General features: G+C 42.5%; 1 protein-coding gene and 1 long non-coding RNA gene across 3 annotated transcripts in view; one reads left to right on the top strand and one right to left on the bottom strand.

Annotated features, from left to right (window-relative positions):
- Positions 1-13,714, top strand: part of PAH (phenylalanine hydroxylase) — a 70,740-nt gene extending 57,026 nt beyond the window's left edge. Inside the window, exons 7-13 of the mRNA XM_007085673.3 lie at positions 725-860; positions 2,162-2,231; positions 4,401-4,457; positions 5,776-5,871; positions 6,650-6,783; positions 11,212-11,327; positions 13,364-13,714. Coding sequence (XP_007085735.1) covers positions 725-860; positions 2,162-2,231; positions 4,401-4,457; positions 5,776-5,871; positions 6,650-6,783; positions 11,212-11,327; positions 13,364-13,407 — 653 coding nt within the window. The 3' untranslated portion in view covers positions 13,408-13,714. The remainder of the gene's footprint in view (positions 1-724; positions 861-2,161; positions 2,232-4,400; positions 4,458-5,775; positions 5,872-6,649; positions 6,784-11,211; positions 11,328-13,363) is intronic.
- Positions 744-20,302, bottom strand: LOC122240442. 2 transcript variants are annotated; one of them, XR_006220186.1, is made up of 5 exons: positions 20,150-20,302; positions 13,988-14,093; positions 5,520-5,610; positions 4,785-5,023; positions 744-1,094 (listed from the first exon to the last, which is right to left on the bottom strand). It is a non-coding gene; the product is annotated as an uncharacterized LOC122240442 (long non-coding RNA). The 2 variants fall into 2 exon arrangements; XR_006220185.1 differs by lacking the exon at positions 744-1,094 and adding an exon at positions 3,941-4,048.
- Positions 20,303-20,781: the final 479 nt, after the last annotated feature.

Genomic DNA, 20,781 nt, shown 5'->3' with positions numbered 1-20,781 from the left:
AAATGTCAACTTTATTACTGATAAAAGCTACTTAGAGAATGCGGTGTGGATGTACAAACAAAATGAACTTCCTAATATTTCACCTCTGAATTATGTAAACTTATCTACCAATTCATGGTCAAGTGTATATTCCATTGCATGGCCAAGAGCAGACCAGAATGTGCACCTCTGTGAGCAGACAGGCGAGAAAGGACCAAAGAGGTCACACAGGGAGCATTCGTTTTCTCTTCCCAAAGGCTCCAATCAGACAAGTCCTTGCTCTTTGGGGGGGTGTATGTGTGAAGGGCAGTAAAGAAGCTGGAAGTATTCCTTTCATCCTTTTCCCTTCTGGAAGTGGAGTGAAAAGTCCCTTTCAACTCTAGAGACATGAGAAATAGGGAATAAGTGTTTCATCCTAATAAACAAGAATGAAAGCTAAATTTATTAAATGTCTCCAATGTGCTAAGGACTTTATATTTACTAGCTCATTTGATTCTTGGAATAAAGCTAGTAAACATCTATCTACATTTTACAGATGAGGAAATGAGGCTCAGAGAAATGAAGTTACTTGATGCAAATCGCCCAGCTACAAAGCGTAGGGACAGAGCTGTGAAGCCAAGTCTACTTGGCATCGGCGTCTATTCTCCTCGACAGTTGGGTCTACTGCTCCCTTGCCTAAAGCTTTTCAGGCTCCTCTGCCTCTGCCATGATGGGCGTTGAGTTTTCTTTCTCTTTTGCTTCCCAGCTTGCACTGGATTCCGCCTCCGACCTGTGGCTGGCCTGCTTTCCTCTCGGGATTTCTTGGGTGGCCTGGCCTTCCGAGTCTTCCACTGCACTCAATACATCAGACATGGGTCCAAGCCCATGTACACGCCTGAACCGTGAGTATTCGCCTCCTGCTACCAGTATCCAGCCACCGTGAGTGCCATTGATCCCTGCTCCAGGACTGAGGTTTGGGTTCATCGTGGGCTGATCCACAGGACTAGTTTTCTGGATTGATTGATGGTAGTACAAAGAGAGAGATTCATCTTTTCTGGGGATTTTCTCTGTCCAGATAGACCTTACTGATTGGAGATTTGGGCATCTTATGAATCACATATTCAGATCTTCTCTGGCTGTGGGAATAAGAGGTCACAGTCAACCTCCAAAGGGATTGTAGGAATCAGAGCTATGAAGCTCCAAATGTGAACAGGAGCAAGTGGTGGCCAGGTGATCTCAGCACCTCCTGAATACACATCTGGATGATTCTGATCTTTCTATGTCTAGATGTGTTTGTATGGATGTAGAGAATGACCTTACTTTGACAGTTAGCCATCTTCTTAATCAAATCAAATAGAACGTATGCAATTTATACAAAAAGTAGGACACCTGGGGCACCTGGGTGGCTCAGTCAGTTTAGTGTCTGACTTTGGCTCAGGGCATGATCTCACAGTTGGTGGGTTCGAGCCCCGTGTTGGGCTCTGTGCTGACAGCTTGGAGCCTGGAGCCTGCGTTGAATTCTGTGTCTCCTTTTCTCTTTGCCCCTCCCCTGCTCATGCTTTGTCTCTGTCTCCGTCTCTCTCAAAAATGAAGTAAAAAAAAATGTTTTTTAATAGGACACCCAAAATATTTTTTGCCTGTCCACAAAGTTTATAACTACAAATCCGAAAAGACCTATTTCTAATGGGCCTGGCACATTAAGTGTTAAATAAATGTAAATTTTCTCCTCTGAATGACTTTTGCCCCTCTCTTGAATAAATAAGCAAAGAACAGCACTATTTTTTAAATTTAACTTTTATTTCTCATGGGGAATAACTGAACACATTGCATTTGCCCATGATGTCACTACCAAGATGAAGACTTGGGACGGGAAGTGTTTGTGACCTACAGCTCACTCAGGTGTATGGGAGGAGGTCCATGGGAATATTGGCTCTTCTGTTCTGCACCCCACTGAGGATATATCTAAGGCCCTCTGGCGTTTGTTCCCTGATTTGCTCCTTACTTTTCTTTTCCCTTCTTCCTTTTCTCTTGTATCTTGCCTCATTTGATGCCAAGCTTTGCATGCCACTAATGCTTGGGAGTGAGGTCATAAACCTGAATGGCTTACCTCCTTTCTACCTGCCTATTTCTCATGTAGAAAGAATGCATCTGGCTTGACTTATAACCTTCCTCACTTCCAAGCTCTGTCCTTTGTGTCTTTCAGTGACATCTGCCATGAGCTCCTGGGACATGTGCCCTTGTTTTCAGATCGCAGCTTTGCCCAGTTTTCCCAGGTGAGGAGTGAATCTTTTTGGCCTTTTAATTATAGAATGAGATCTGGATTGCTCAATGAATTGAACATATGGAGGGGTCCTTGTGTCCTCTGCAAGGGTGGAAAGCAGACACAGTTCTGTGATCCCACTAGAGATGGGCATATGGTCTCATGGAGATGGCTAAATACCCTTTCAGGGACCCCAGCATGGGGTTGATAAATCCCTCATCCTTGGAATTATATATGTGCTGTTGAATTTGCTAATCTCATTCATCCTACCAGGTTTAGCTTAAGGGTCTTTTTGTCCATGAAATCTTGCCTGATCCTCACAGAGAAGTAACCTTACCTTCTTCCAAGTTCTCCTGGTACCTTTCCCCTCCTCTAGGGGCTTGTCACTTCCAGGCAGCCATTTTTGTATATGCTTTAATTAGATCAGATAATATTTGCTAATAATCCAATGCTAGTAGCCCAACTCATAGTTGGCAAAACTAACTAACTAAATAAATAAATAAAGTGCCAAATGTCTTGCCATTATAATAAAAGCTGTAGTCTAGGCCTTGATTCATCTATCACTGTAGTGAGCTTTCTAGATGAGTGACAGGATCCTAGTAATAGCTTCAGGGCACTGAGAGGATAAACTGGTTGGGGAGAATTGAGTGATGCACCCACATGTCCCACCCTGACTCTAACCAGCAATGTGACCTGTGTGCCTCAGTCTCCACAAATGTGAACCAATACAAAGCTTTGCCTGCCAATCTTCTTCCTCACAGGGAAGAATAAAGATCAACTGGAATAAAGATAAACTCGAGATCACATACTGCAGCAAATGTGAATTATGGGTTTGTGTGTATTGGGATTGTGTGTAAATTTCATTAAGTTTTCCCTCAGCTGGAAGAAATAAATATTTCTATTGTGGATTGAAGAGGCGATCACTTAATACCTGAAACAAACAAACAAACAAACAAACAAACAAACAAAAAAGCTGAATTAACCGCCTGCTAGGTAAGGGAGAACTGCACTTGTAAGACACAATCTCTCTAAACAAAGAAAACTATTGCTTTTATGTGGGGTTTGGGAGCTGTGGTGTTCAAAGATTGTTGGACTTTTGTAAATGGAAGTGTTTGAGGATTAGCTAAACTTTAATTCACAAGTGTCACCATTGGATTGAGGCTATTGTTGACCAGCTGACCTTCAGAAAAATCGTTCCTGCTGTCAAGTTGTCATTGATTGCTTTGGACAGCTTTAAAACTGGGTTTTGTTCTTATGGCCAAAGAAAAATCAGTTTCTTCCTTAGAACATAGGAACTTTTTATTCTCACTACCAGAAGCTATTCTGCCCAGTCAGAGGCTAAGTGACAATCCTCCATATGCCATTACCAGAGGAGTGAACAATTACTTGAGTTGATAGATGGATGCTACTGGGCCATCAGTGTCACATGCCCCAACCTATGCCTGGATAGTCCCAAGGCAGGGTGTCATTTTGAAAGTTCCCTGAGCACATTCTTTTTGGATCTAAAAGGAGGACTTACTTTCCACTTCAATGTAAACACCAGGAGGTCCAGATCTTGTACACTGCCATCCACACAGAAGGCATTCAATAAACATTTTGGAATAAATAAATGCATATAGTAGAGAAGGCAGCATATACCTTTATAGTATCTACACTGTCTGATACAAGACAGGCTGGAGCTCTGATGAGAAGTGGTCCATAGCATTTCAGACTCTCCAGCTATGTATTTACCTGGGTGGCTGTCAAGCACTTCTCTGCAGTTCTCCTGTGGTATCTTCAGGGTACATGACTAAGACACTCCTCTTGTATTCCATACATGTTCCACTTGAGCTATGGGGGGATAATCACTGAGCTGGAATCAAGGAATGAAGCTTCATACACAACTTACTGTGTGAATTTGAGTAGATCACCTCCCTTCTCTGTGCCTCAGTTTTCTTATTTGTAAAGTAAATACAAAGGGCCAAGTGATGAAGTAAGGTTTCCCTGCTCTTGAGGTCTGTGATTGTATGATGTGTGCCTAGGGAAGACTTGAAAGAATAATCAGGGTCTATCTGAGCCGTTGTGAAGGCATGTTGTCAGCCGTCACCTTCCTGTGGTCAAGTACAAGGTTGGAGCTGAGGGTGAAAGTTGAAGATAGGCAGACCCCAGCCATGCCAGTGACTCTGTTTCTCTATAATTACAGGAAATTGGCCTTGCCTCTCTGGGTGCGCCTGATGAGTACATTGAGAAACTGGCCACGGTAAGTCCCCTCTCTCCCTGGCAGGTAGTGGGAGTGCTATAGACTATAGCCCTCAGATCTTCAAAGCTTTGATCCTCCCACGCCAATTGGGGGAAATATCAGAATGTGCTGACTTACATGAACACAAATGAAATTTCACATTTTGATTTTTCCTTAGTGGTTTGATTTTGAAATCAGCAGCATGCAAATATTTACATGTGATTTTAAACAAAGAATCTTAAACACAAATAGGCTGTAATGACAGCACTTGAGAACCTTTGGGCATAAAGTGTGGGGGGGGAAATAGCTTGGATTCATGGCTTTGAAGAGGAAATATTTACTATCTACCTTTGCACTGGAGCCAGCGTGAGGATCTTTCCTTTATTAGATAGGAGGTGGAAGTGGGGGTGGGCTTTCCTCTTCTTGTCAAGCACTTCTCCCTCCCCAGTGAATGTGATAACACTCATCCATTGAAGCATGGAATCCATGACTCTGTACAGCAGGGGGTTTTCTTCCTACAGACTTCTTTCCAACTTGAGTGCATCCCTCCCCAGCCTCTGAGTCACATTTCTTATAACTTTCTCAGCCTGGAAGATGAAAAAGAAAGCTTTGTAAGGATATTAGAACACGAATGAATGCAAATTTATCATTAAGCTATATCAGTTTAGTAGTTTATTCTCTAGGGTAATAAACCGACTTAACTAGTAACCCACCCTTAATTCTCCAAGACCATGACTGTCTCCAGCAGCTAACTGGGACCTGGGTTCCTCTTGGCCCTGGTCAGTAGGGTTATGCCAGAATTCCAGGACCATCTTTCCCAGGCCAGGCATCTAGGACATGTTGGGCTTGGCTATTTGGAGAGGATAGGTGCAGTGGTTGGCGGTACATCAGAAACCGCCCCCCCCCAAGTTTTAGCACAATGATGGGATACCCCCTCAATGATTTTATCACTACTGATCTCCTACCTCCCATGACTGATGGGATTGTTGGCAAGTCTGACCAACTAAAGGGAACATCTCACTGCAGTCATGCCACAGAGAAGAAAGCAAAAGGGGTTGAGGAGTTCCTGTCCAATAGACTTACTGTTGGGGGTATCTTCTTTGGGCTTCCTCAGTACTCCCTCACTGCTTCCCAACACATCTTGCATTCAGCCAACTCTTGATTCAGCCAGTGACTGGATAGGGTGGGACATAGGACACAGAGAAGCGACCCCAGGTCATGGTGATTCAGAGAAGAGACCTGCACAAACTCCCACCTGGGAAGTCCTGTCTTTAGCCCTGGGGCATTTGCTGCTTTTCCCCTCCTTGGGGTGTGCTCTCAACTTGACTTTCCATTCCAGATTTATTGGTTTACTGTGGAGTTTGGCCTCTGCAAACAAGGAGACTCCATAAAGGCATATGGTGCTGGGCTCCTGTCATCCTTTGGTGAATTACAGGTAAGACTCCACTTATATCCATTTTGAGATTCAACCCAGGGGTTAATCCTCAAGTGTACACCTGTGTTTACATTGGTATGTAAACCCCAGGAGGTCCAGGATCTTTATCCATCTTGTACACTGCCATCCACACAGAAGTCATCCAATAAACATTTTGGAATAAATAAATGCATATAGTAGAGAAGGCAGTATATACCTTTATAGTATCTACACTGTGTCTGATACCAGACAGGCTGGAGCTCTGATGAGAAGTGGTCCATAGTATTTCAGACTCTCCAGCTACATATTGACCTGGATGGCTGTCAAACACTTCTCTGCAGTTCTCCTGTGGATACATGATTTCTTCAGGGCACATGATTAAGGCGCTCCTCTTGTATCCTCAAGTGATTGGTACCTTAGCAGCTATGATTTGTTCATGACTTTGGGTATTAGATATTAACTTGAACTGCAAGTACACGGGTCTCCAGGACAGAGGGGCCTCCCGATCCCAAGGCTGAATTGTGCACACAGATGTATGGAAATACATGCCAAAAAATGTGGTTGGCTTTCATATCCTCTATTGATCATCTCACATGAAAATGGCTAGTGTGAATTCCTCCTTTCTACCTTGACTACAGATTTTAGACGGGCTTTGAAGGGTAGGATCTTCTATATGCAAAATAACTCAGTTCACTGCATTTGGGCTGGGGTGTGGAAGGAATCAGGGCGAGATGACAGAAGGTATACAGACAGCCTGGCCCTGATTTAACTGTGAACATTTTCCACTCGGGGCCCGCAGTACTGCTTGTCGGGCGAGCCAAAGCTCCTCCCCCTGGAGCTGGAGAAGACAGCCGTCCAGGAGTACACTGTCACGGAGTTCCAGCCCCTCTATTACGTGGCTGAGAGTTTTAATGATGCCAAGGAGAAAGTGAGGTGAGGTGGTGACTAAGGTGGGTCAGCGGCTCTTGGGGCCTCCTGATTTGTCTGGTGCCGCTGATCTGTGGGTGGTTGGCCAGAAGAGTGGATTCCAGTGCTTACAACAACAGTGTGCAGCAGACGGAGTCTCCCCACCTTTGTCCCTTTCACTCTCCGTTTTGGAGAGGTTCCTTAGTGGGACCCCATTTCACAGCTAATTGTCTGGATATGCTGACCCCTGCAGAAACTCTGCCACTGGATCCTTGCTTGAATGTAGCCACCAAGTCCAGGTACTGAACTCTTCTGTGTACATAGTAGCCGCAGAAGGCCCCCAACAAATCATTCCAGAAATCTTCTAACCTGGGGGAATCCCTTGTTCACTTTATTCTCCCAACACCTGCATCATTCACTTGCTCAACTCCTTCAAGTCTTTTTGACCTTTTTGACCCTTTGACCTTTTGATCTTTTAACCTTCTCTGTGTGTCTTTCTCTAACCAATTTACTTTGTTTGCTTGTTTGTTTGTTTGTTTGTTTGAGAGAGAAGGTGTGCAAGTGGAGGAGAGCGGCAGAGAGAGAGAGAGAGAGAGAGAGAGAAAATCTTAAGCAGGCTTGATCCCAGAGTTGTGGGATCTGAGCCAAAATCAAGAGTCAGACATTCAACTGATTGAGCCACCCAGGCACCCCATAACAAACTTATTTAAAATTCCCACACAGGGGCACCTGGGTGGCTCAGTTGCTTAAACCTTGATTTGAACTCAGGTCATGATCTCACGGTCTGTGAGTTCAAGCCCTGCGTTGGGCTCTGTGCTGACAGCTCAGAGCCTGGAGCCTGCTTCAGATTCTGTGTCTCCCTCTCTTTCTGCCCCTCCCCTGCTCTCTCTCTCTGTCTCTCTCAAAATGAATAAACTTAAAATTTTTTTTTTAAACTGGACTCTGTTGTTTTCTTTTCACTGTCCTTCCTTCATAGAAATGGGAAAGGAGAGAGGGACAGATATGTCTGCTTCCCAAGCAGATTCCTTTGCCATATTTGCAAAATCAAAAGTCTTTTTTGGTACACATTGGCATGGCTAGAAGCCTTGATTTATGTGACATCAGATTTCCTTCAGGAGGGAGACCCCTATGTGGCTCTCACCTAAGACCTTTATGGGCAATTCTTGGACCAAGTGACTTATTAAGAAAGCCTCTGGGGGGGGGGGGGAGGGGCTGGGTGGTTCAGTCAGTTAAGCATCCAACTTTAGCTCAGGTCATGATCTCACAGTCCGTGGGTTCAAGGTCTGCGTCTTGGGCTGTGTGCTGACAGCTCAGAGCCTGGAGCCTGCTTCAGATTCTGTGTCTCCCTCTCTCTCTGCCCCTCCCCTGCTCATGCTCTGTCTCTCTCTGTCTCAAAAATAAATAAAAACATTAAAAAAATTTTTTTAAAGACAGCCTCTGGGGGCACCTGGGTGGCTTAGTTGGTTAAGCGTACGACTTTGGCTCAGGTCATGATCTCATGGTTCGTGGGAGCCCATGATCTCATGGGCTCATGATCTCATGAGCCCCACTTCGGGCTCTGCTGACATCTCAGAGCCTGGAACCTGCTTCAGATTCTGTGTCTCCTTCTCTCTCTGCCCCTCCCTGCTTGTGCTCTCTCTCTCTCTCAAAAATAAATAAACATTAAAAAAATTTTTTTAAATCCCTACCCAGCCCCACCTCACATCCTTACCCCTTTCTGCAGTTTGTTTTTCTGCTTACCGCTTGCTAATGTTTAATACACCAAATGATCTAAGCTCCATTTCCATAGGAATTTTTGTCCTTTCTGTTTTCCTGTTCTCTCCCCCAGCTCTAGAACAGTGCCTGATACATAGTGAACATGCAATAAGTAATGGGCAAATGCATCTGTCTCAGAGGCAATTCAGCAAGAGGCTGACGGTGATGGAAAGGTAGCAAGACTCAGGCTCAGCCTTCTGAGCTGACCGCCCTGTCTATAATCTGCTTGAGTGTCTCTCCTCCCAGCAGGAGACAGGCTGGGCAGAGGCCTCCCTGGACGTGGCTATCCTGATACTCAGTGTTTGTTACCACCTCTTGTTTTATATCTGATGAGTGAGGGGTGATAGACATGGATACAGAAGTTTCTGGGACCCTATGAAGCTGAGTGTGCAGCTTCCACTGCGTTGAACTTAGATGATAGATGGTAAAACGTTGGCTCCTGGGTCCACATGGTTTGGCCTAAGATGACTTCCTTCCTCCTATCTCTCCAGGGCCTTCAGGTTTTTTCAGTTACTCCTTTCTAGTTATTTCTTAAATCTCCACCCCTCCCTGGGAGCCTAGCCTTCCCCTAGCCCCTAAAGGCTATACTCTGCCATTTTTGGGACCTTTTGCAAGTTATGGATTTCAGTGGATTAGTGTATTACCCCACTTGGGTAATAATAATGATAATAATAATAATAATAATAATAATAATAAGCAAGTTAGATGTCTAATATCTATTATGTACCAAACACTGTTCTAAGTGCTTTTCATGTATTAATTTATTCAAGCTTCAAATAAAACTACAAAGTTTGAGGGTGGGGGTTAGAAGCACAGAGGTGGTTAGTAACTCACCCAGGGTCATACAGCTAGTAAGGGACTGACCCAGGGTTTGGATTCAGGTGTGGGGCTCAGAACCAGTACTCATAACCATTCTGTCAAACCAGGGTCACATTTAAATGGGTCCCTCCTGGTGGTGAGTTTCTAACCCAAGAAGTGACCTGCTCCAGACCAGCAGGAAGAGCTTGCCAGAACCTGGGTTTCTCAGGCCTTTGAAATCCCACCCATTTTGTCAGTGCCCTCCGCCCAGAGGGGACACCCACAAAAACTCCATTCTGTTGAGAGGTGACTCGGGGTCAAAGGGAATGCTGAAGAACAGCGTTCAGAGAAGGAAGGGATGTCCTCAGAGCATCCCAGCTAAGAGAAATCAACTTTGACCATTTTCAGCGTCAAGAGTCAAGCTCTAGGCAGAAAGAAACAATGCCGAGTGTGGTCACGTGCCCATTCTCTCTGTCTGTCTGTCTGTCTGTCTCTCTTTCTCTCACTCACTATGTATCAGGCACTGTTCTCTGGCTAGAGGAGGGATGGCCCCAAGACTGACTGCCTAACTGAAGCATTTCTAGTGGTGTGGAGGCAGATTGCCCAGAGCAAAGATGAGGTAAACTATGTAAGAGGGACGAGGTGCAGAGCAGGCCACATCACAGATATGCGCTCTATGCATCATGTCACCAGCAGGGCTGAGAAAGCTCTCTTCAGAGAAATAGAGGTGGAGAGACATACTTAACCACTTGTTCCTCTTGAGTCCCCGGTCGCTGATGAAAGAGAACAGCTATCGCACATGTAGCACTTTACTCTATTTTATAACAGCGTTGGCTACGACCCTGTGAAGTAGCACTGCTCTCGTTCCAGTTTTATAGAGGAATGAGGACACCAAGGTGGGGCCCACAAGGGCTGTCACTAGCAGAGGCAGGATTTGAGTCCAGGCGGCCTGGCTCTGGAACTTGGGTTTCCAGCCACTATAATCTACCGCTCTTGCCGAACTTGGAAAACCCACTAGTTTCCCTTAGAGTTTGTCTTCTTGGGATGGCAGCTTTGACTCTTACCAGCAGCCAACTTAGAAGTATCATTTGTGATGCCGTTGCAATCTATAGGCCATTTTTGGAGTATCTTGTTCATTACATCGCTTGAAGTTCTTCATAAGGCCCTCCTGGTACTTTCCCAGATCCGGGAGTAATGCATCAAGAAGGCAAAGCAGTGAAGGGCACAGGCCAAAGTCAGACTACCTGGGTCCCTTCTCAGCTGCACGATTTATTGCCAGTGTGACCTTGGTATTCACTGAAACTTCCCAAGCCTCAGTTTTCTCATCGGTAAAATAGGGATAGTAATAGTACCTTCCTCCTAAGGTTTTCATGAAGACTAAATTAGGAATGATAGTTGTAAAGCGTATACAACAATTGGGATTTCATATAGTTCTTGGTACATGGGAGGCACTCAATCCATGTTAAATTTCATTAATAGCATGGTGTTTTCTTCCACTCTTGAGAGAGGTGCTTCCCTTTCTGCATTGATTGTCAAGCATCTCGGAACTTCTTTTATTCTATAGCATTCTTTGGCTAGATTTATTTACTCTTTTGGTTTTATTTGATGGCAAGAATTTTGGCCTTAATGTATTCTGTGCTTTTACCATAAGCTACCTCTCTCTTTTTGGAGGTAGGTAACTAAATAAATATGTGCCTACATGTGTTTGTATATACACCTCAGCACATACACAGCACACAAAAGCTGCCCAACAGGATCCCACTAAAACTCCATTTCCCTTCTCAGTCTGCTTTCTAAATCCCCGGTTCTAGTAAGATTGAAGTGAAATGCCACCGGGAAATCTTTTAGAATGATTTTTCCCCAAATGGTGCCCTTCACTGAGCTCTGTGGATTTGGTTTCAGGAATTTTGCTGCTACAATCCCACGGCCCTTCTCAGTTCGTTATGATCCATACACCCAAAGGATTGAGGTCTTGGACAATACCCAGCAACTTAAGATTTTGGCTGACTCCATCAACAGTAAGTAACTTACACCTCAAGAGGCCACTCCGTTTACTAGAAAGAGAGAGTTGGATTTTCTTACCTTCACCATAGGAACAATAAGAAATTTATTAAATATTGAATTAGGGAGAAACGTATCTCCAGGTAAGCTATTTGTTTGTTGAATGAGGAAAACTTGGCAAAAAGGCCACAGTTGCCTTGAGTGTCTTTTCTTCTTTGACTTTCCTAGATTCCACCCTACCTCCTCCCATCATAACATCCTGGCTTGTCACTGCCGTGTTCCTCTTCCTCCTTTGCCTCTCCACTCTGTTTCCTCTAAGTGTCCAATGCATATTTCTATGCCTGGGCTTTCAACCCCTACAAGACAGATTCTCACTATTTTAATAGCCATCTACTAGCTCATCTGTGGGCCTTCTACCCTTCCAGGACAATGACGATATTATAACAGTTGCTCATAAAAATGTCACAGTGTTACATTGTTCTTCACTGGACTCCCTCTCCAGTGCTTCAGGCTCCCCTCCAGCGACACTGGCCAGCTTTTAGTTCCCACACTTCCTCCTGGCTTCTGGCCTTTGCTCATGCAGTTCTTTATGTTTAAAATATTCTCATTCCCGCTCTCATTTAGAAGTCCCCAACTCTAGCTCATCTTTTAAGTCTTTCATAGACATCTCTTCTTGTAGGAAGACTCGTCCGGGTGTCCTTCCTATGTCTTGGCATCCACACAGATCCCTCTCCCAGAGCATGTACCACTATATTGTTTTGTAATTATTTACTTGTCTGACTCCCCAACAAGACATGAGCAGAGGGCCAGGTTGGGTTCACCGTCAAATCCCTAGGGGTTAGCCCTAGTCCTAAAAAAGTATATTAGGTGCTCAAGAGTTGTCAAATGGATGGATGAAACTACTGAAGGGGTGAGCAGCCTAAACAGAGGAATTCTAGACCAGGTGGAGGCTCCTACCTCACGTAACGCTAACAAAGGCCAAAAATGAAGGTAGGCTTGAAGTATCCCTCTAATACCCCACTGATGTTGCCTGAGGCCACATCCAGTAGTAGAGCTGTCCCTAGCCATTATAGTCATTCTTCATTAGGTATGGCCACCTGTGACCAGACATTTTGAAATAGTTCAAGGTTGATTCCCCACCCCTGCCCCATAGACTCCATTTTGGATACTCAGCTGGAATAGATCTGTTCACGAAAAAGGCCAGCCAACTGCTCCAGAGGCTGGGATGTAAGACAGAGGGGTCAGCCCATAACTTTTTTTGTCTCTCTTATTTACCTTTGAAAGGCAAGAGTAACTCTTGTTTTTAAGAGAGTTTTTTAAATCACAGAATAACAGATTTAGGAATTGAAGGGTCCTTAGAGCAATGTGACTTTATGTAAGACTCCATCACCTCTCTATACTTGTTTCCTCAGGATCTAGGAGAGCAAGGCTTGTCCATCTCCAAGATTCCTTCCACTTCTCTGAAATGTCTATGTTCCTGTGGCCTCTTGGCATGTGAGAACATGGCATGAATGGGAGTGGACTCCGTCATAGTCCAGTGGTCTAGCAATCTAGGCTGAGTTATCTGCTCAAACCAGGCATTCTCATGAATCAGAATGAGTACATCAGAATCATTGGAGAGCTGGTTAAAAACGAACAGTCCTGAGTCATAACCCCAAACTAAATTTGCTAAATTTGTGGTAAGGCTGAGAAGTTTGTATTTGTAATAAGGCCCTAGGTGATGTTGACACAGGAGGTTTGTGTGAACCACATTTTTAGGTTTCATGGCTTAGATCCTTGCAAGCATGTATAGATGTCCCTATAAAAGAAAAAAAAAGAAAACGAACTCTTTCTATGGAAAGGTGAAGCTAACTACATTAAAACTTGTAAGTCCCTATGCTATAACTGCCCAAATACTATCACCATAACTATTCTGTAAGCTCCTTGAAGGTTGGGGTGGTGCCCAGAATATCCATACATCCCACGCATCCTCTAACATGTTGCACATTGTAGACATTTAAAGGGTATTTTCTTAAGATATGTGTGGCTTTTTTTTTTTTTTTTTAATTTGTAGGTGAAGTTGGAATCCTTTGTAGTGCCCTTCAGAAAATAAAGTGAAGCCATGGACAAAACCTGTCAACTGAGAATCTGTTGATGGAAATCCAACTACTTTCATTTCATCTGAAAAAGTCTGAAAAGCAAACCTTAATTTGAATTGAGAGCCTTAAATCCTTTTTTGGAACAAGATGGAGCACAAACAAATAAATCAAACTAAGCTGAAATGACAGTGTATTAAGACACACCCAAAAGCCTAATCTTTTGGGGTCCTCTTTGATTTAAAGATGGTAATCCCATACCCTCAATTCAGTTAAAATCAATAGTATGTCACATTTCATCAGTTAATTAAAATTTGGGACCTGATTTATTCAAGCTTCTATATGTCACTCGATGTAAAACACAAGCCTGTCATTAGAATTGAATTTGTTGATTTAATCTAAATCTTCACCTACGCAAGTAATTTTTTATTTCAGTGAACTATGATTCTACTATTGCTGTGTTTTACCCATGTAGATTTCCTTTAATTCAAGAGCCCATTAAAATACTTATAAAGGTTGAAGTTCATAGCATAATATCGAAGCATTTCTTATATTTTATTGTAATCGTACATACTACTGTGGAAAGTAGTAGAAGTTCTCACCTGACTCCCACAACTTTGAAGCTCATCTTCCAGTTAATTGTCAAGTCCGTTTTGGGAGATATTTTGCAGACATGTGTGATGCAACAGATGTTGACTGAAGACCTGGCTGGTAGATATTCAGTAAATATTCATTCAAAGAATAAGGGAATACATTATTAACTAGCAAATCCTCAACAAAAATGAGAATTTTAGTTATGTTAAAAAAAAGTCTAGTGGTTATAAAATTTTGCAGTTTCAACTTCATTCTTGGAATGAAATATTCCTCTCCATTCCCCTAGAAATACATTAACTGGATAATCTTGTGACATGAAAAAAATGATCAAAGATTTCCAACCCATTATAGGAGCGCATTGTGATGATGCTATGTCTGGATAGTCAACAGATTTTGACTTCTTATTGCTTGTGCGTTTTGCACAAACACATGAAAATCCAGGAAATGGTGGGGAAAATAACAGTGTCTTCAAAGCTATGCTTTGAAATTCTCAACCACTTTAACACTTTATTTTGGAAATAGTTCAGTGTTAAAGAACTTGCATAATATGTCTTCACATGTGATTCTCAGGCCAGCTGTATCATCATCAATGATAAATCCTGGGCACATCCCAGCTCTATCCAACTAGAATCTCTGGGTATGGGGCCACTGAGACTTGCATTTTTAAGTACCCCAGCTGATTTTTTTTAATGCCCAGCCAAATCTATCAGGTACGTTAAATTTGAGAAAACCTGACTTCCGGTGGCCAGTTCTGCCACTTATCAATTATGTCACTTTGTATAATTCACTTTGGATCTCGGTTTTACTTGAACAATGAAGGAGTTTAACTGGAGGAATCAAGGTTTCTTCCAGCCTGGAAATACAATTCAAATGCTACCATGTGTCTTTAAACAGATGTCCCTGATCCACCAATAGTGTGTAATAATACCAGCCCAAGTATGCTAGCCAGGTGGGAACAGCAATTTGGTCTGATTGTGTCTGAGATCTCATTGCTTTGGAGTTGGGTTTTCACGTCTGTATTTAGTTCCTCATGGCTCTGTAGAACCCACTGACAAACGCTGATTCTAAAAGTGACAATGTTCTTTTTTTCTGTTTCTTTAGGCCCCAAATACTCTGCAAAGGGACTTTTTTTTGGTAAATGTTTCTTTACACTAAATGTAAATCCGAGAATCTCTTGATTTGGGAACTAAAATGTTTTATAGTACTTTAGACTGGGTATTTTATTTTATAGTGATTTTTAGTCTAACTGAAAGTAGTTTTGTGCGTTTGAAGTTAAATCTTAGGTTTAGGTTGCAATTTTGCAGCAAGAAATTACATACTGAAAGATGATCTTTAAGTGTTTAGTAATGTGTTACTCAGCACTTAGCTCTTTTTATCTGGATGTAAAAGCCCAACCTACAGCAATGGATTCAACATGTTTTCATGGGTTAGTATTATTATCTGCCTAATAATTAATAAATGAGCTGTTTTTTAAAAAAACAATAGTAATGCTTTACGGATAGCTATCCTGTTGTATCCAAAAAAGAGAGATAAATGTAAGAACATTACAAATTTTTATTATTAGTGTTCAATAAGTTTCTAAAAGGATGAATCTAAATTTCAATTATAGTTTCCTAAGTTATATAGTTTAACTGTATCAAATAATCTACCACTAAAATGTCAACTTCATCAAAATGTGAACCTTGCCTATCTTCACCTCTAAAAGCCTTAGCATATAATACATAGTAGGTGCTTCATAATCTTTAAAAAAATTCTGAGTGAGTTGAATCACAGGGAGTGTAGTGAAGATTGTCTCTCACACATAAGCTATTTTTCAAGAAAAACTTGGGAAACAACTAAATCTGCAATTTTCCGTTTTAAATTCTGTTGAAAATGTTGCATCTTAATCTAAATTATGACCTTACTTTAAAAATATATGTTATTAGCCCTTTAGACTAGATTATGGCTAGGTAGTTTGTATTTATACTGCTTTGATAATAACTGACATATGAAAGTGCTTAATAAATGTTTGTTAATTAATAAAGGAAGCAAAATGGCATCAATGAAATGTCTCAGTTATCCATGGTGGGGCTGAAATGGTCAGAGAGCATTACCTATGACCAGAGGGTCAGAGAGGCTTACCCTGACCAGAGAGGTCAGAATGGCTTACCTAACAACTGCAAAAAATGACAGAGGAGACAAAATAGGAAAGGCTATAAATATGGACTCCGCAAAAGGAAGAGAAAAATAGTGATCAAAGCTTCTTCTCTTCAGTAGAGTGTGTACCCACCTCCCTGCCCCCACACAACATCCCTGCCTTCTAATAGGTTTCTTGTGCAGTTTCAAAAACTATAAACAGTAGTAGATTTGTTATGTGCTAGTAACGGCTCTAACAGTTTGTGTGCTGTGAATTTTCTCATTTATAATCTTAAGTTCTGCTAGTTCCAAGGTACAGTTTACCTTCTCATATATATTAAGCTTAAAGAATAAGCTCAGAGAGATAAGCAATAGCAGAGAAGACTGAATCTAACCCTCCAGCGTATATATACAACTCTTCTTACAATATAATTCATAGTTGTTCAGGGTTGCTCTTCAACAGTACTTCTTTTGTATGTTTCTTGCATTTTGTTTGTTTTATGACACCAATCTCTAAATAATAGAACATTAATGGAAAAAAAGACAAGAAGATGTACCTCCCTGAGATATGGATAGACTTCTTACGTCTCTTAGTAGATGATGTTGCTGCAGAAAACGTAGCACCGCTTATTTTCAGTTTGCCCAAATGGATAAAAAAAATAAATGATTATAGCTTGAACTGCAGCCTTTATTTTTTTTCAGACCATTCTTTGGAAAAAGGTGATGCCAAAAGAAAGTAAGTGTATCAGTATTCCTTATTGAAATTATAAAAATTGGTGCATACTTTGATGTTTATGATTTATTCTTCCCAGAAGTGAATTAAGGAATATCTACTTAAAAAGAAAGAGCCTTGGTCTTCCCTGAGATGTCTTTATTCCTAAAGGTTCTCAAAGAAATGTCAGTTGCATCCTGTCCTTTTGTGCAATAACCTTGCAAGTGGAGATGTTTGTGTGGCAAAGGGCTGATTTCTACTATTCCTTGTGTCGTTGAGTTTTTCCCTTATGTCTCTCCCTTCAAAAGTGTGGGTTTCTTTGAGAAGTCACTCATCCAGTCACACACACACACACACACACACACACACACACACGCACACATGCACAAACCATCCCTTTGACCTCTAAGAGGACATAAGATGATTTGGGAATGAGTTGAGGGCTCTGGCAACAAGGATAGAGAGGCTGGCCTTTCCCATAAACCTCTACTGACCCTGTTTGAGAATAATGCAGTTTGAAGCCATTCTTTGGAAGGCCTTCCACGATTGGCACCACCCAGAAGTAGAGAATCAGCCTGGAACAACAGCATTACTTGCAAAGGGTAACTGTTGGACCATGAAGGCTTTTAAGCTCCTCCAGGGTCCTAATACTCCTCTCCACCACCATCCCTGATGCTGTGGTGTCCGAAGAGCTCTGTTTCCTTGGCCTAACAAAAAGTCAGACTTGGGAGTAAGGAAGGAGAAAACAGAATCTTTCCAAAACTTTCAATTCCCTGGATGTCCTTGGGAAAGCCGGAGAAACAAAAGTCTCCCTGCAGAGTCTCTCTTGGGAAAAAGAAAGTTTCCTACAGTGGTGGGCAGTCTGGGACTAAACAATCATGGTTTTATGACTTGGCTCCTCAGAAGAGAGTGTGCTGAGGCTGGAGAGCAATGAGAGGATAAGACCATTTGAGCCTTTCAGAGCAGAGTTTCTTAGCATTGCCGACAGTTCCCATGACCAGCAAGGTGTTGTGGGCACAGAGGGGAGTGGTAAAACCCCAAAGCCTATCCTTTTATAGAACAAAAGTCAGAATGGCATAAGGCCATGAAGAAGTTAGTACCCAGACCAGGAAACACGATTCTGATGATTTTCTCTGCTCACTGCAGACTTTGAATACATTTTGGCTGAATAACGGAAAGACAGAATAGATAAGTGTGATATTTATTCCCTTGGTGGTAATGACCAGTTTTTTGCACTTTATACAGAGGAAAGCCAGGTGATTTTCTTTCTTTTCTTTTTTTCTTTTTTCTTTCTTTCTCTCTCTTTTTTTTTTTTTTTTTAGTGATGCACTCCCACATGATACTGTTTGAAATGGAAGGAGTAACATGTCTCAGTAACACTGCTCTGGAGATCCTGATTCAAATGCCAGTTTTTCCATCAAGCTGAACCTCTCCCTGAGCCTCAGTTTCCTCCTCTGTAATATGGGGAAGATGCATGCCTACCTCATAAGATTGTCACAAAGATCAAGCAGCATATTGTGTGTATAGAAGCCTCTCAATTACTTTCAGCTGCATCTAGCAATTTTAGATGTTTATTATTCTGTTACAAAGCACAAATGGGCTCCCATAAGAATTGGTTATTACTTGTTTTTTGGTCGTCTTGGCCCAGCAACATGATCTCAGATGGCCCCTCTTTCAAAAAAAGAAAGAAATAAGAAAGAAAGAAAGAAAGAAAGAAAGAAAGAAAGAAAGAAAGAAAAAGAAAGAAAGAAAGAAAGAAAAAAAGAAAAAAGACAGTTGTTGGAGTGTCCTACATAAAGAGTTTGTCTTCCACTTGAGAAAAGAGTTTGACCAAAGCAAAATTTAAACCTTTCAACACAGCCCAAATCTAGATGTACACATAAATTAATGTTGTGAGCAATAAAAAGGAAATTTGCATCAATTTGAAGTTAAAATTGTATCATGAAAAAGACAACTTTGGAGATTGAAATGGAAATGTCCTGTTTGAAGCTAAAGGCAATAGAACTCCACTTTATACCTTCATTTCTGACATTAACACACCATTAGGCATTTCCCTTCTTCCTGAGCTCTACCATTATCAGTAAAGTTTTAAATCATAATATCCAGAAAGCCAGCATTTGCTCTGCTGCTAAGGACACTATTTTTCAGCAGAAAATATCATGTGTGCTCACTTTATGAAATAGTTAACATAAACAAGATTGATTTACAAACCGATCATTCTCCATACATGTTGTTTTGCTGAGGAACTAATATATGAAAACATGGCTTCACTTTGCTGCCTAATTTTAAGGTCACCTTAGGAAATGAGGTTTGGGAAGGTATTTGTCTTTCCGGAGGCAGGAAGTGAATACCAACTTTAAAAATTAAAGTCGTTGGAACTGTGGTCAAGCCATTTCCCCCTCTGAGCACTTTGCTCCAAAGCTAGCCCTATAAAACGCCAATGTATAAGGCAAAGTGTAAATAAAGACTCTTGCAAAATGGGGTGGGACAAATTAGCCCTTCAAATAAGGGGATGTGATAAGGAATTTTGCTCCTCTAAGAGTATTATTCCATTCCCATTCATTACAAGAGGGTAGAATAAATACCACCAGAAATCTGCCATCAGCTGTATAGTTTGGGGAAAGAGAAGCAATTAAAATGATTAAAATAGCAATTTCTTTCTTTTTTTTTTTTGTTTTTGGATTAATTCAACAAGTACTTGTTTGACTGTCTATTTCCTGCTTAGCCTGAGAACAGGAACATTGAAACGTTTACTGTGAGGGCGACCCAGCAGCTCCTCTGTGGCCCCACTGCACAGAGTTGATTTAGCAGATCTATATCTCCACCTATACACCACCTCATCCTTCAACCTTCTTTTTCCTTCCCTCACCTGGAACTCTGAACTAAAAAGGGGGCAACTTCCATCTTTCAGTCCTAGTTCAGAATCAGCTCAGATGAAACTGCAAGGACACAATCCATTTAAGGAGGTTTAAACCTCATCGTTCCAAAGACCCAGTTTCTATTTGACGACATTAAAGTTCCATCATCTTCACAAACAGGCCAGGTTAGTGCGTTTTAAGCCAATCCCGGCCTCAGTCTGCCCTGAAATGATCAGTATCAACTTGATGTCTTGGGGATCCGGAGTGAAGATGAAATGAGCACGTGGCTCCGCAGTCTTCACCTCTTGCTTTTCCACCTAGTTCCAGAGGTGGGCCAGGGGAGGGAGCTGGAGGAGGAATAGATTCCGGGAAAGGGGAGAGTGAGAGGATGGGAGGCATCAAAAGAGTTAAAGTCTTTAAACCCAAAAGGTCTGGCACTGAAAGGAAACGTGAAAAGAAACTTTCAGATTTGCCCAATGACTTACTCTCCGGAGGGTGCTGAAACGCGACTCTCAGACTCTCAGACCTTGCATGCGTGGGGTTCATGAAAACCAATTCCAGCCTCACAGTCCAGGACTCCATCCTCTGTACTGTATGATGGGCGGGCTGCTCTTTGCCTTAAATATCCACGCGTTGACGTAGGGCAGGACCACGGACAGCTCCCGCCCCGAGGTCTCGGCCTCTCCAGTTCCACCCGCGACAACAGGGAGTGCGGCTGCCCGAATCGGCCTCCTCTGGCTCTGCTCCCTCCACAGCCATCCCTGGGTGTCTTCTAGGAGCCCGGAATTTCTTCTTGAGCTAGGGGCCCACAAAGGGCCAAAGCCCGAGAACCAAGAAAGGGGCGCCGCATGAAGACCGAGGTCCGCAGCTTTCTGGGAGCTTAGGCTCATCTCCCGAGAGGCAGCGCCCAGGAAGATGACTTCGGGGAGAAGGCGGCTGCGGGGCCCCGGGAGACGACAGGGAGGAGGTGACCTTGCTTTTTCTCCCCGTGGGAGGCTGGCTCCTCCAAGCCAGCCCAAGTCATCGAGGTACCGCTTTGCTTTAGGTCCGTTTTCGCTTCCAAGTTGAGGGAAAGGGGAGACGTGTCAGAAGCCTCTCTGCACAGTGGAGCTGAGAT

This window comes from Panthera tigris, chromosome B4 (assembly GCF_018350195.1).
Source record: "Panthera tigris isolate Pti1 chromosome B4, P.tigris_Pti1_mat1.1, whole genome shotgun sequence".
NCBI lineage: Eukaryota > Metazoa > Chordata > Mammalia > Carnivora > Felidae > Panthera > Panthera tigris.
Note: the sequence above shows the minus strand (reverse complement) of the source record. Positions and strands in the feature narration are given on the sequence as shown.